The 16,856-nt window shown below is 42.0% G+C and overlaps 1 protein-coding gene across 2 annotated transcripts in view; it reads left to right on the forward strand.

The window, feature by feature from the left end:
• dok4 (docking protein 4) overlaps positions 1 to 16,856 on the forward strand; it is a 183,128-nt gene that overhangs the window by 80,240 nt on the left and 86,032 nt on the right. For both annotated transcript variants that reach the window (XM_072279085.1, XM_072279084.1), the window contains exon 8: positions 1,302 to 1,425. In XM_072279085.1, coding sequence (XP_072135186.1) covers positions 1,302 to 1,425 — 124 coding nt within the window. The remainder of the gene's footprint in view (positions 1 to 1,301; positions 1,426 to 16,856) is intronic.

The following is a 16,856-nucleotide window of genomic DNA, read 5'->3' on the forward strand; positions in this document are numbered from 1 at the left end:
ATCCTGACAGGAACATACAAATTCTGCACTCTCAAAATTTCTGCTTTGAAGGCTTCCCACCTACTGATCACATCTTTACCAGAGAACAACCTGTCCCAATCCACGCTTTTTAGATCCTTTCTCATCTCTTCAAATTTGGCCTTCTTCCAGTTCAGAACCTCAACCCTAGGACCAGATCTATCCTTGTCCATGATCAAGTTGAAACTAATGGTGTTATGATCACTGGAACCAAAGTGCTCCCCTACAGAGACTTCTGTCACTTGCCCTAATTCATTTCCTAACAGGGGATCCAATATTGCATCCCCTCTAGTTGGTCCCTCTATATATTGATTTAGAAAACTTTCCTGAACACATTTTACAAACTCTAAACCACCTAGACCCCTAACAGTATGGGAGTCCCAATCAATGTATGGAAAATTAAAATCCCCTACCACCACAACTTTATGTTTCCTGCAGTTGCCTGCTATCTCTCTGCAGATTTGCTCTTCCAAGTCTCGTTGACTATTGGCTGGTCTGTAATACAATCCCACTAATGTGGCCATACCTTTCCTGTTTCTCAGCTCCATCCACAAGGACTCAGTAGACAAGCCCTCTAATCTGTGCTGCCTGAGCACTGCTGTAATATTTTCCCTAACAAACAATGCCACTCCCCCACCTTTCATTCCTCTGCCTCTAGATCACTCATAATTTGGTATACCTCAATCAAATGCCCCTCATTCCTCCGTGCTCCTGGAATAGATTCCCAGCCCAATCAATCTTTCCCTCTAACTCAAGTTCTTCAGTGCTACTCAACAGGTATGATACCACTCCATCAACAATTTCATCCCTTCTTACTCTTCAGTTCCACCCATATAGCCGCATCAACATATGAACTAATCATACCTCTCACATTCTTATCCAAGTCATTTACCTATGTAGTAGGCAACAAAAATCCCAGCACCAATTTCCATTGTACACCACTAGTCACAGAGTTTCAATCTGAAAAACACTATCGATCACTACCTTGTAAGGTACAGTACTATTGTACTATTCAATATGCTCATAACAATAGGATAAAAGCTGTCTTTAAGCCTGGTGGTACATTCTTTCAGACTTTTGCATTTTCTGCCCAATGGGAGAGGGGAAAGGAGAGAATTTTCAAAGTGATGAGATCTTTGATTATGCTGGCTGCTTTATCAAGGCAAGGAGAAGTGTGAACAGAGTCCGTGGAGGGAAGCCTGGTTTCTGTGATGTGTTGAGCTGAGTACACAACTCTGCCGTTTCTAGCTGTCCTGGCAGAAGGTTGCCGTTGTGTTTTGCAGCTGCTGAACAGGACGCCCGAGCGGGAGCGGTCTCCCGGCACGTCCACTGCTGCCCTTCCCCGCAGTAACTTCTGGCATCACATCACCACCTCACACTTTGCCGCAGAAATGGAGCACTGTCAAAGTAAGAGGGAATGGGCAAAAGGGAGGGAGGGGCAGGGGCGGGGAAGGGAGAGGGAGGGCGGTGCTGAGGGAAGGGGAAGGAGATGCGGAGAAGGGAAAAGAGGGAAGACGGAGGGAGTAGGAAAGGCGAGGGAGAAAGAAGGGAGATAAGGTAGGAGGGAAGAAGAGGGGAGAAAGAGAGAGGGCTAGAGAGTAAAGGGAAGGAAGGAAGGAAAAGGGGGAAGGAAGGAATGTGGAGGGAGAAGGAAGGGGTGAAGGGGAGGGTGTAGGAAGGAGGGGTAAGAATGATGGAGTAGGAAGTAGTGAGGGAAATGGAAGGGGGTGGGGGAGTGAAGGAGGGAGCCTCAGGTAACCTAACATTACCCAACACTGTAATAAAGTGACAGGAAGCACAGAGTGGGCTGCACTATACCTCACTGTTCCCAGTTCCAGGAACTATTTGCTGGACTGTCATGGGGAACCTCATGCACCTGCCACTATGAAGTGGCTTGATTCCCTCTCCAGCCTCCGTTCCCTCCATAAACAAAGCAGTGTTCCACTCTCATCACATGGGTCGAAGCAGGGTTCAGGGAGTTCCTTTTCCGGGACTGTCTATCAGTGTCCTGGGAGTGGTAGTGATGAGCAGGTACTGTAGCTCTGATCTAGCAGAGTTCCTCTGGAGCAAAGGTTGGTACCAGAGACATGTGGTATGGTGAGGGTAAGAAGCTAGGGGTGGTGAGGGTGAAGGTGGACGTGAGGAGCCTGAAGGCATGCTCCTTTTAGAAACAGCTTCTTCCCCTCTGCCTCAGAAATCGGAAAAGTTCATGAACCAATGAACTCTGCTGTACAATTCCGCTATCAAATTACATAACTCTATCTATACATTTATCTGTTTGTCTATCTATCTGTCTGTATGTTTATCTGTCTACCTACCTGTCTGTCTTTATATCTGTCTGCCTACCTGTTTGTCTGCCTAACTGTCTATATATCTACCTGTCTATTTGTCTGTATATCTTTCAGTCTATCTATCTACCTGTCTGTCATTACATCCATCTGTCTGTGCCTGTCTATTTATCTGTCTGCTATCTGTCCATCTATCCCTTTGTCATGCCATATGTCTGTCTATTGCTCTGTCCATCTACTCATATGTCTGCATATCTTCATCAAAGAGGGAGCCAGGCCTTTCATAACCAAACAATCAAAGCCCAATCTGCTGCTAATGGTCAGGTCCTGGGAGATGAGGGTCGATGTGGGAAGGAGGTTGCAGTTCCTGGATGTGGTGCACACAACCCTACGCCCGGACTATGTACTGTGGTCAACGGAAGACAAGAAAATAATTCTGGTTGAGTTGACTGTGCCGTGGGAGGAGGGATGGGAAGAGGCCCACGAGAGAAAGGCCTTGAAGTACCAGCTGTTAGTGCAGGAGTGTAAAGACAAGAGATGGCAGGCATGGTTGTTCCCTGTGGATATCGGCTGCAGAGGTTTTCCAGCTAAATCAGCATGGCGGTTGTTGTCAGATCTGGGCCTGGACGAAAAGTAAAAACAAGCAGCTCGTAGGATGGGGGAAGAGGCAGAACGAGCCTCTTGTTGGATTTGGCGTAGGTGAGAGGAGGGGAGCTCGAACCAGGAGCAGATGAGCAGTGATTTGGCCAGCACTGCTGGCCCACCAACTGGAGAGTGTCGTGGTTAAGAATTGAAACACTCTGTGAAGGTTGGGAACCACCTGATGACACCTGCTCCTGGCTGAAAGTATAAGGTAACTGGAGAATGCACCCTAACGGGTGTATGTAACAAGTAACTATCTGTCTATCTACCTGTCTGTCTTTAGGTCTATCTATCTGTCAACCTATCAGTGTCTCTCTGTCTGCCTGTCTATATGTCTATCTGTTTATTAATTCGTCTACATACCTGTCTATCTGTCTGTATAGCTGCCTCTCTATCTGCTTATCTATCTGTCTATCTGTCTATCTATCTATCTACCTATTAATCTACCTGTCTATCTATCTGTCTCTCTAACTGTCTGCCTCTTTGACGGTTGGTCTGCCTGTCTATCTATCTATTTGCCTGCCAGTCTAGCTGACGGTCTATCTATTTATCTGACCATCTGTCTGTCTGTCTATCTACCTATCTGTCTAACTATCCATCAGTCTATCTATCTGTCTGTTTATCTGACTCTCTACCTATCTACCTCTTTAGAAACATAGAAAACCTACAGCACAATACAGGCCCTTTGGCCCACAAAGCTGTGCCGAACATGTCCTTACCTGAGAAATTACCTCGGATTACCCATAGCCCTCTATTTTTCTGAGCTCCATGTACCTGTCCATGAGGCTCTTAAAAGACCCTATTGTATCCCCTCCACCACTGTTGCCGGCAGCCCATTCCACCCACTCACCATTTTCTGCGTAAAAAATTTACCCCTGACATCTCCTCTGTACCTACTTCCAAGCACCTTAAAACTGTGCCCTCTCGTGCTAGCCATTTCAGCCCTGGGAAGTAGCCTCTGACTATCCACACGATCAATGCCTCTCATCATCTTATAGACCTCTAACAGGTCACCTCTCATCCTCCGTCGCTCCAAGGAGAAAAGGCTTCAAGTTCACTCAACCGATTGTCATAAGCACATATCTATCCATCTGTCTGTATCTCTGTCTATCTGCCTTTATGAATGCCTGTCTATCTGTCTATACTCTGATCTGTTTGTCTAACAATAAATCTAACTGTCTATCCAGCCATTTATATGTCCATCTTTCTATCTATCTATCTCTCTGTCCAAATGTTTGTCTATCAGTCTGTTAATCTATCTATTTGTCAGTCTGTCTGTCTATGTGTTTACCTGTCTGTCTATCTATCTATCTCTCGGTCAGTCCATATGTGTGTCTATCTTTCTGTCTGTCTATGCATCTGTCTGTATTTTTTTTATCTGTCTCTCTGCCTGTCCAGCCATCTATCTACCTATCTGTCTGTAGGCCTATCTATGTATCTGTCAAAATATCTATCCGTCTGTCTGACTATCTATGTCTTTTTATCTGCCTATCTGTCTAAATTTCTGTCCACCTGCTTGTCTATTTGTCCATCTATATGTCTGTCTGCCTGTCTAACTGTTAATCTATCTATCTGTTTATCTGTCTATCTATCTGCCTACCATTCTATCTAACTATCTATCGATCCAGATGACTGGTCATCTGCCTGTCTGTTGGTCTGTCTATTTGTCTGTCTGCCCCTCACTCTATGTATGTATGTATGTATCTAGCTAGCTAGCTATACATTTATCTGTCCAACCATCAGTCTTTCTATCTATCTGTTGATCTACCTAGCTATCTGTCTGTCTATCTATCTAACTGTCTATCAATCTGTATATCCATCTGTATATTTTTCTGTCTATCTATCTAACTAAATATCTGTCTATCTAATAATCCATCTATCTAGCTATCTCTCTACCTGTCTGTTTATCTATCTGTCTGTGAATCTGTCCAGTTATCTGTCCATCAGCCTGTCTATCAGTCTATCTATCTATCTAACTTTCTAACTTTCTATCTCTCTGTCTATCTATCTGTTTATCTAACTGTCTTCCTGCCCATATATTGTCTATCTGTCTGTCAATCTATCTATTTGTCTCCCTGTTTAACTATCTATATATCTACCTGCTCCTCTATCAATTGTGTGTCTAACTATCTGTCTGTCAGTTTTTCTGTCAAACTGTCCGTATGTCTGTTTTTCTGTCTGTCTATCTATTTGTCTGTCTACCTGTCTATCTATCTATGTGTCTCTCTATCTTTCTGACCATCTCTCCATCCATCTGTCTATCTGCTAATTCGACTGTCTGTTTGGGTATCTGTCTGTCAGCTATCAATCTGCATGTCTGTCCATCTCTCTGTCTATCTATCTATGTATCCGTCTGTATATATGCTTGCCTGCCTGTCTATCTGTCTATCTACCTGTCTGTCTATGGGTCTATCTATGTATCTGTCTGTATACCTATCTGTCCATCTGCCTGACTGTTGTTGGTCTGTCTAGCTGTCTGTCTACCTGTCTATCTATCCGTCTGTTCATCCGTCTGTGCACCTATCTGTCTATCTATCTATTTATCTATCTCTGTTTGTCTGTCTATCTATCTGTCTTGATGTCTGGCCATCTGTCTGTCTGTCTATCTATCTATCTATCTATCCAACTGTTTGTATGTCTGTTTATTTATATGTCTATCTATCAAATTATCTATCTATCTGTCTGTCTGCCTCTCTGCCAATCTGTCGGCCTATCGATCTATCTGTCTGTCTATTGATCTCTTTGTCTGTCTATTCATCTATGTATTGGACCATCTTTCTATCCATCTATCTATCTGTCTGCCTATCTATCTTGTTGTCTATTTATCTGTCTATCTTACCGTCTATCTATCTATCTGTCCGTATATCTATTTGTTTGACTATCTCTGTGAGTGTCTGTCAGTCTGTCCATCTATCTATCTATATATCTTTCTGAACATCCTTTATCTGTCTATCAACCATCCATATATCTATCTATCTATCTATCTATCTATCTGTCCATCTAACTATTATCTGCCTGTCTGTTGGTCTATCTCTCTGTGTATCTGACTATCTAACCATCTGTCTATCTGTCTCTCTAGATATCAGTCTTTCTGTCTAATTGTCTGTACGTCTGACTGCCTACATGTCTGTGTGTCTTTCTATTTTGTTGTCTCTCTCTCTCTCTCTCTATCTGTCAACTATGTGTCTGTCTATCCCTCTGTCAGTCCATATGTCAACCTATCACTCTCTATATCTAAGCATCTGTCTGTATATCTATCAGTCTGACGGACTGTGTCTATCTGTCTATCTACCTGTGTCTCTATAGCTCTATTTATCTGTCAGTTTATCAGTGTCTGACAGTCTGTCTGACTATCTATCTATCTATCTATCTACCTGTCTGTCTACCAATCTGTCTGTTCACCTTTCCATCTGTCTATCTTTCAATCTTTCTGTCAAACTGCCTGTCTACCTGTTTATCTACCTGTCTGTCTATAGTTCTATCTATCTGTCAACCTCTCAGTGTCTGTCTCTCAGTCCATTGTTCAATCTTTCAGTCTGTATCTCAGTCAATGTCCCTATCTGTCTGTCAATCTATCTATCTGGCTGTCCACCTGTCTGTCTACCAATCTGTCTGTTCACCTATCCGTCTGTCTATCTATAAGTCTTTCTGTCAAATTGCCTATATTTCTGTTAATCTACCAGACTGTCTACCTGTCTATAGGTCTATCTATCTGTCAACCTCTCAGTGTCTGTCTCTCTGTCTATCATTCAATCTATCTGTCCGTCTCTGTGTCTATCATTCAGTCTATCTGTCTGTCTCTCAGTCTATGTTTCTGTCTATTTGTCTGTTTGTCTATCTAGCTACCTATCTATCTGTCTGTGTATCCCCCCTCTCTCTATCAATCTAGCTGTCCATCTAATTATTTGCCTGTCTGTCTATCAATGTATCTAACTGTCTATCTATCTGCCTGTCTACCTATCTTCCATCTATCTATCAGTCTTTCTTTGTAACTGTCTGTAAGTCTCTCAGCCTATCTGCCTATGGCTATCTTTCTATCTGCCTGTCTATTTGTCTGCCTATCAGTCCATATGCTAGTCTATCAGTCTATCTCTCTATCTATCTGTCTATTTGTCTTTCTATCTGTCTTATCTACATCTCTACCTGTGTATCTATCTATCTTACTTTCTATCTTTCTGTCCATCTATCTATGTATTGATCTATCTACCTTTCCATCTGTCTGTATGTCTATCTGCCAGTTATCGATCTATTTTTCTTTATCTATCTGTCTGTTTACATGTTGGTCTATCTAGTTGTCAGTCCATTTGATGGTCTATCTATCTGTGTATCTCTATCTATCTCTCTGTCTGTCCATTGTTTGTCGATCTATCTATTTGTCTGTCTGTCTGCCTGTTTATCTGTCTATCTATCTATCCATCTAATCTATCAGTCTGTCTGTCTATTTATTGTCTATCTATCTTTCTATCTACATATCTGGCTGGACATCTGGCCATCTGTCTGTTTGTTGGTCTCTCTATCTATCTATCTACCTATCTGTCTGTCTATCTGCCTGTCTCTACCTACCGAATTATCTATCTGTCTGTCTGTCTGTCTGTCCGCCTCTCTGCCGGTCTGTCGGCCTGTTTATCTGTCTATACATCTGTCTGTCTGTCTATCTGTCCATTTCTCTATATGTCTGTCTTTCCCTCTTGTCTGTCTATCTATTATCTATCTATCCATATATCTATCTATCTCTCTATTCTATCTATCTATCAATTTATTTATCTATATGTCTATCGTACCATCTTTCTATCTATCTATCTATCTGTCTGTCTAAATATCTATCTTGCTGTCTATCTATATTTCCAAATGACTGTCCTTATCTATCTATCTGTCTCTGTCTGTCTATCTACCTGCAGTCTATCTATCTGTCTACCTATCAAATTATGTATCTATCTGTCTGTGTACCTCTCTGCCGGTCTGTCCACCTGTCTATCTGTGCCTTTCTATCTGTATAACTGTCTGTCTCTCTGTCTGTCTATCTATCTGTCAGTCAATCTATCTGACTGTCTGTCTATCCATCTTTCTATTTATGTGACAGTCTATCAATCTATCTGACTGCCTGTTTAACTGCCTGTCTATCTATCTATCTGTCAACCTATGGGTCTTTGTCTGTCTATCTACCTGTTTGCCTCTTAATCTATTTATCCCTGTCTATCCATCTATGTATTTATCTGTCTGTCTATCAATTTCTCTGTGTATTTGTCTGCTATCTCCCTACCTATCTGCCTGTCTATCTAACTGCCTGCCTATCAATCTGTCTGACTATCTGTTTACCTATCTGTCAGTCTGTCTGTCTATCTGTCTACTTGTCTATCCATTTATTAGACACTCTAACTGTCTGTCTGTCTATTGATCTATCCATCTGTCTGACTATCTATCTATGTCTGCCTGCCTGTCTGTCTGCCTCTCTATCTGTCTATCTATCTGTCTGACCTATCTATTCATCTTTCTAATCATCTATGTCTATATATCTAACACTTTGTCAATCTATCTATGTCTCTGTCCATCTATCTATCTGAATATCTATCTGTCATTCTAACTTTTTATCTATCTATTGATCTATCTCTCCCTCTGTCCATCTACCCATCTGTTGATCTGTCTATCTGTTTATCCATCTATCTATCTATCAATCTGTCTATATGTCCATCTATCTGTCTATCATCTGTCTGTTCATCTATCTGTTTATCTATCTGTCTATGTGACTATCAATCTATCATTCTGTCTAACTGTCTATTTGTCTGTCAGCCTGCTGTCTATATCTTTATTCATTCATTTGTCTGTCTCTCTATCTGCTTGTCCAGTTGGCTGTCTATCTATATGTCCACCTATCTATCTGTCTATTTAGCTGTCTGTCTATCTGTCTAACTATCTCTCTGTCTATTAATCTGTCTAACTATCTTTCTGTCTGCATAACAATCTATCCGTCTGCCTGACTATCTATCACCATCTTTCTATCTGACTGTCTGTCTGCCTGTCTATCCATTTATCTACTTCTCTGTCTATAAATCAGTGTATTTATCCCTCCCTGTTTATCTTTCCGACGATCTGTCTATCTATTTATCCATCTCTCTGTCTATCTATCCATCTGTCTAACTGTCAGTCTGTCTATCTATTTATCTATCTATCTATCAGTCTATCTGTTTATCTATCTATCTATCACTGTGTTTGTCCATATGTCTATTTATCTGTCTGTTTATTTGTCTGCTATCGGTCTGTCCATCTCTTAGTGTATTGATCAGCTATCTATCTGCCTGACTATTTGCCAATCCATCTGTCATTCAATCTGCTATCTGTCTAGCACTGCCTATCCATCTGTCTCTCTGTCTATCTGTCTGTCTATTTGTCTGACTATCTATCTGTCTGCTGTCTGTATGTCTGTCTATCTTTCTACCTGTCCATCCATTTATCTGCCTGTTCTGTCTGTCTTTATGTATATCTATCTATCTGTCTGTCTATCAACCTGCTTGTCTGTCAATCTATTTGTGTATCTATCAGTCAGTCTGTCTGACTGTCTGTCTGTCTATCTATCTATCTATCTGTCCATCTGTCTATCTATCTATCTATCTGTCAATCAATCAATCTATCTGTCTGTTTGTCTCATCTTTCTATATATATCATCGTCTATTTGTCTGTCTGTCTGTCTGTCTATCTGTCTATTTATCCACCTATATATTTATGTTGATTTGTCTGTATTCCTATCTGTGTCTATTTATGTGCCGGTTTGTCTATCTAAATGTTTGTCTATCTATCTGTCTGTTGTCTCTCAGCTCTGTCTGTCTGCCTATTTATTTGTTTCCAAGCTCCCCGTCTATCTGTGTATCTGTCTATCTACCTATCAGTCTATCTAAATGTCTGTCTGTCTGTCTGCCTAGCTCTCTGACTATCTATCTATATCTGTCTGTCTATCTGCCATCTATCTGTCTATTTATCTCTATATCTGCCTATTATATATCTTCCTGTCTCCTATGTATCTATCTCTACATCTATCTGTCTCTGTCTGTCCATCTATTTATATATCCATATCTATCTATCTATCTATCTGTCTCTGTCTTTCTATCTCTGTCTTTTTATCTCTATCTGCTTGTTTATCCATCTGTCAGTCAATCTATCTGTCTTTATAGCTCTCTTTATACATATCTGACAGTCTATCTACCTATCTTTCATAGTGCTATCTCTCTCTCTATCTGTCTGTCTGTATAACTGTCTATCTAACTGTCAGTCAGTCCATCTATTTCTCTGTCTATCCACCTGTCTGTTTAAATAAGGAGCTGCCTGTCTATCTATCTCTCTGTCTATCAATCTATCCATTTATCTAAATGACTATCTACCCATCTATCTTCCTGTCTTTTTATCTGTCCATCTAAATGCTTGTCTATCTATGTCTGTAAATCTACCTATCTGCCTGTCAATCTATCAGTCTATCAATCTCCTTGTGTACCTGTCTATCTGTCTGTCTAACTGACTGACTGTCTATCTATTATTCTCTTTATCTGTCATTCTGTCTGTCTATCTGTCTACCTGCCGATCACTCTGTCTAATTATTTGTCTGTCTGTCTTTCTATTGGTTTGTCGATCTCTCGCTCTATCTATATGTCTGTTATCTATTTATCAATCTGTTTGTCTATCTATATATCAACCTGTATGTCTATCTGTCTGTCTATTTATCTACCTGTTGATCTGTCTATCAATCTGTCAATCTATCAGTCTGTCCATTTGTCTATCACTCTATGTCTCTAGATCTGTCTATCTCTTTTTATCTATCTATCTACCTATCTATCTGTCTATCTCAACATAGAACATAGAACAATACAGCACAGTACAGGCCCTTCGGCCCACAATGTTCTGCTGACCCTTAAACCCTGCTTCCCATATAACCCCCCACCTTAAATTCCTCCATACACCTGTCTAGTAGTCTCTTAAACTTCACTAGTGTATCTGCCTCCACAACTGACTCAGGCAGTGCATTCCATGCACCAACCACTCTCTGAGTAAAAAACCTTCCTCTAATATGCCCCTCTAAACTTCCCACCCCTTACCTTAAAGCCATGTCCTCTTGTATTGAGCAGTGGTGCCCTGGAGAAGAGGCGCTGGCTATCCACTCTATCTATTTCACTTAATATCTTGTACACCTCTATCATGTCTCCTCTCATCCTCCTTCTCTCCAAAGAGTAAAGCCCTAGCTCCCTTAATCTCTGATCATAATGCATACTCTCTAAACCAGGCAGCATCCTGGTAAATCTCCTCTGTACCCTTTCCAATGCTTCCACATCCTTCCTATGGTGAGGCAACCAGAACTGGACACAGTATTCCAAGTGTGGCCTAACCAGAGTTTTATAGAGCTGCATCATTACATCGTGACTCTTAAACTCTATCCCTCGAATATGAAAGCTAATACGCCATAAGCTTTCTTAACTACCCTATCCACCTGTGAGGCAACTTTCAGGGATCTGTGGACATGTACCCCCAGATCCCTCTGCTCCTCCACACTACCAAGTATCCTGCCATTTACTTTGTACTCTGCTTTGGAGTTTGTCCTTCCAAAATGTACCACCTCACACTTCTCCGGGTTGAACTCCATCTGCCACTTCTCAGCCCACTTCTGCATCCTATCAATGTCTCTCTGCAATCTTTGACAATCCTCTACACTATCTACAACACCACCGACCTTTTTGTCATCTGTAAACTTGCCAACCTACCCTTTTACCCCCACATCCAGGTTGTTAATAAAAATCACGAAAAGTAGAGGTCCCAGAACTAATTCTTGTGGGACACCACTAGTCACAATCCTCCAATCTGAATGTACTCCCTCCACCACCACCCTCTGCCTTCTGCAGGCAAGCCAATTCTGAATCCACCTGGCCAAACTTCCCTGGATCCCATGCCTTCTAACTTTCTGAATAAGCCTACCGTGTGGAACCTTGTCAAATGCCTTACTAAAATCCATATAGATCACAGCCACTGCACTACCCTCATCTATATGCCTGGTCACCTCCTCAATGAACTCTATCAGGCTTGTTAGACACAATCTGCCCTTCACAAAGCCATGCTGACTGTCCCTGATCAGACCATGATTCTTTAAATGCCTATAAATCCTATCTCTAAGAACCCTTTCCAACAGCTTTCCTAGCATAGACGTAAGGCTCCCTGGTCTATAATTACTCAGACTTTCCCTACTACCTTTTTTGAACAAGGGGACAACATTTGCCTCCCTCCAATCCTCCGGTACCATTCCCGTGGACAACGAGGACATAAAGATCCTAGCCAGAGGTTCAGCAATCTCTTCTCTCGCCTCGTGGAGCAGCCTGGGGAATATTCCGTCAGGCCCTGGGGACTTATCTATCCTAATGTATTTTAACAACTCCAACACCTCCTCTCCCTTAATATCAACATGCTCCAGAACATCAACCTCACTCATATTGTCCTCACCGTCATCAAGTTCCCTCTCATTGGTGAATATGAAAGAGAAGTATTCATTGAGGACCTCGCTCACTTCCACAGCCTCCAGGCACATCTTCCCACCTTTATCTCTAATCGGTCCTACCTTCACTCCTGTCATCCTTTTGTTCTTCACGTAATTGAAGAATGCCTTGGGGTTTTCCTTTACCCTACTCACCAAGGCCTTCTCATGCCCCGTTATTGCTCTCCTCAGCCCCTTCTTAAGCTCCTTTCTTGCTGCCCTATATTCCTCAGTAGACCCATCTGATCCTTGCTTCCTAAACCTCATGTATGCTGCCTTCATCCACCTGACTAGATTCTTCACCTCACTTGTCACCCATGGTTCCTTCACCCTATCATTCTTTATCTTCCTCACTGGGACAAATTTATCCCTAACATCCTGCAAGAGATCCCTAAACATCGACCACATGTCCATAGTACATTTTCCTGCAAAAACATCACCCCAATTCACACCCGCAAGTTCTAGCCTTATAGCCTCATAATTTGCCCTTCCCCAATTGAAGATTTTCCTGTCCTCTCTGATTCTATCCTTTTCCATGATAATGCTAAAGGCCAGGGAGCGGTTGTCACTGTCCCCCAGATGCTCACCCACTGAGAGATCTGTGATCTGACCCGGTTCATTACCTAGTACTAGATCTAGTATGGCATTCCCCCTAGTCAGCCTGTCCACATACTGTGACTGGAATCCATCCTGGACACACTTAACAAACTCTGTCCCATCTAAACCCTTGGAACTAATCAGGTGCCAATCAATATTAGGGAAGTTAAAGTCACCCATGATAACAACTCTGTTATTTTTGCACCTTTCCAAAATCTGCCTCCCAATCTGCTCCTCGTTATCTCTGCTGCTACCAGGGGGCCTATAGAATACCCCCAGTAGAGTAACTGCTCCCTTCCTGTTCCTGACTTCCACCCATACTGACTCAAAGAGGATCCTGCTACATTACCCACCCTTTCTGTAGCTGTAGTAGTATCCCTGACCAGTAATCCACCCCTCCTCCCCTTTTCCCCCCTCTCTATCCCTTTTAAAGCACTGAAATCCAGGAATATTGAGAATCCATTCCTGCCCTGGTGCCAGCCAAGTCTCTGTAATGGCCACTACATCATAATTTCATATATGTATCCAAGCTCTCAGTTCATCACCTTTGTTCCTGATGCTTCTTGCATTGAAGTACACGCATTTTAGCCCTTCTACCTTACTAGCTTTATTCTGTTTCTCTTTCCTCAAAGCCTCTTTCTATGTTAGATCTGGCTTTACTCCATACACTATACTTGCAGTTCTCGCATGACTTTATCCTCCTCCTCCACCTCACTATCTGCTCTAACACTCTGGTTCCCCTCCCCCTGCAAATCTAGTTTAAACCCCTCAGAACAGCACTAGCAAACCTTCCTGCAAGGATGTTCGTCCCCCTCCAGTTCAGGTGCAACCCATCCCGTCTGAACAGGTCCCACCTTCCCTGGAACAAGGCCCAATTGTCCAGAAACATGAAGCCCTTCCTCCTGCAACTCCTTATCCATGTATTTAGCTGCATTATCTTCCTATTTCTAGCCTCACTAGCACGTAACACGGGTAGCAATCCTGAGACTGCAACTCTGGAGATCCTGTCCTTCAACTTTGCACCTAACTCCCTAAATTCTCTGTCTACATGCTTGTCTCTCTGTCTAACTATCTATCTGTCTATTTGTCTATCTGTCCATCTATCTGTCAATAGCTCTATCTGTCTGTCTTTATATTGTTCCTTCTATATATGTGAGTGTCTATAAATCAGTCTGTCTGTCTATCTGTCCATCTATTATCTATACATGTAGATCTATTTGTCCATCTGTCTGTCTATCTGCAAATCAGTCTATCTGTCTATCTATCTGTCCATCTATTTATTTGTCCCCCAGCTCTCTGCCTATCTGACTGTCTATCAAACTGTCTGTCTATCTATCTGCTGTGGGTCTAGCTCGCTGTCTGTCTGCCTGTCTATCTAGTTGTTGGTCTGTCTATCTATCTGTTTAGCTACCTGCCTATCTATATATCTACAAACACGAGGAAATCTGCAGATGCTGGAATTTCAAGCAAGCAACAGACATAAAAGTTGCTGGTGAACGCAGCAGGCCAGGCAGAATCCATAGGATGAGATACAGTCGATGTTTCAGGTTGAGACCCTTCGTCAGGACTAACTAAAAGAAGAGCTAGTAAGAGATTTAAAAGATTTGAGAAATTTGAAAGGTAGTGAGAGATCTTCTTTCAGTTAGTCCTGATGAAGGGTCTTGGCCCGAAATGTTGACTGTACCTCTTCCTAGAGATGCTGCTTGACCTGCTGCGTTCACCAGCAACTTTTATGTGTGTTGTGTGTATCTATATATATCTCTTTCTCTTAATTTGCATATCTGTCTATCTATCTTTCTAACTGTCTATCGTTCTATCTATCTACCTGTCTGTGTATCTGTCTATTTATACCTATATATGTCTATCTGTCGATCTAGCTATCTGTCTATCAATCTGTCTATCCGTATCTGTCTAACCTTCTGTCTGTCAATCTATTTCTCTGTCCTATCTACCTGTCTATCCATCTAACTACCTGTTGTCTATCTATTTATATGTCTGTCCAGTCCATCTGTCTGTCTATCTCTCTGTATGTCTTTCCATCTGTCTGTCTGTCTATCTACCAATCTATCTGTCTGTCTAACCGTGTCTATTTATATATCTATTTCTCTGTATATCTGCTTTCTATCTATCAGTCCATTGATTTGCCTATCTATCTGCCTGTACATCGGTCTATCTGCCTGTACATCGGTCTATCTGCCTGTCCATCTGTCTGTCTGTCAATCTATCTGACTGTCTGCCTATTATTACTCTATCTGTCTGTATATGTAGCTGCCTATCTAACTCTTTCTGTATGTCTCTCTATGTGCCTATCTATCTTTCTAACTATTTGTCTATCTATCTGTCTCTTCATCTGTCAATTAGTCAATCTGTCTATCTCTCTTTTTATCCATCTGACTGTTCGTCAATATATCTGACCATCTTTCTATCCATCTATGTATCTGTCTATCTGTCTGTATATTTATCTATCAATGTGTCTGTCAATCTGTCTCTCTATCTGTCTATCTGTTTATCATTTGATCTCTCTTCTATCTGTCTATGTATCTCTCTTGATCTGTCTATTTTTCTATCTAAATATCAATCTTTCTATCTGTCTATCTCTCTGTCTATATAGCTATCTATCTGTCCATATATCTGCCTTCCTAACTATTCATAGAAACATAGAAAATAGGTGCAGGATTAGGACATTCGGCCCTTCGAGCCTGAACCGTCATTCAGTATGATCATGGCTGATCATCCAAATCAGAACCCTGCACCAGCCTTCCCTCCATACCCCATGATCCCTTTAGCCACAAGGGCCATATCTCACTCCCTCTTAAATATAGCCAATGAACTGGCCTCAACTGTTTCCCGTGGCAGAGAATTCCACAGATTCACCACTCTCTGTGTGAAGAAGTTTTTCCTAATCTTGGTCCTAAAAGGCTTCCCCTTTATCCTCAAACTGTGACCCCTCGTTCTGGACTTCCCCAACATCGGGAATAATCTTCCTGCATCTAGCCTGTCCAATCCCTTTAGGATTTTATACGTTTCAATAACATCCCCCCTCAATCTTCTAAATTCCAACGAGTATAAGCCTAGTCGATCCAGTCTTTCATCATATGAAACTCCTGCCATCCCAGTAATCAATCTGGTGAACCTTCTTTGTACTCCCTCTATGGCAAGGATGTCTTTCCTCAGATTAGGGGACCAAAACTGCACACAATACTCCAGGTGTGATCTCACCAAGGCCTTGTACAACTGCAGTAGTACCTCCCTGCTCCTGTACTCGAATTCTCTTGCTCTGAATGCCAGCATACCATTCGCCTTTTTCACTGCCTGCTGTACCTGCATGCCCACTTTCAATGACTGGTGTATAACGACACCCAGGTCTCGTTGCACCTCCCCTTTTTCTATTCGGCCACCATTCAAATAAAAGTCTGTTTTCCTGTTTTTGCCACCAAAGTGGATAACCTCACATTTATCCACATTAAATTGCATCTGCCATGAATTTTCCCACTCACCTAACCTATCCAAGTCACCCTGCATCCTCTTAGCATCCTCCTCACAGCTAACACTGCCGCCCAGCTTCGTGTCATCCGCAAACTTGGAGATGCTGTATTTAATTCCCTCATCCAAGTCATTAATATATATTGTAAACAACTGGTGTCCCAGCACTGAGCCTTGCGGTACCCCACTAGTCACTGCCTGCCATTCTGAAAAGGTCCCATTTATTCCCACTCTTTGCTTCCTGTCTGCCAACCAATTCTCTATCCACATCAATACCTTATCCCCAATACCATGTGCTTTAAGTTTGCACACTAATCTCCTGTGTGGGA

Source organism: Mobula birostris, chromosome 15 (genome assembly GCF_030028105.1).
Source record: "Mobula birostris isolate sMobBir1 chromosome 15, sMobBir1.hap1, whole genome shotgun sequence".
NCBI lineage: Eukaryota > Metazoa > Chordata > Chondrichthyes > Myliobatiformes > Myliobatidae > Mobula > Mobula birostris.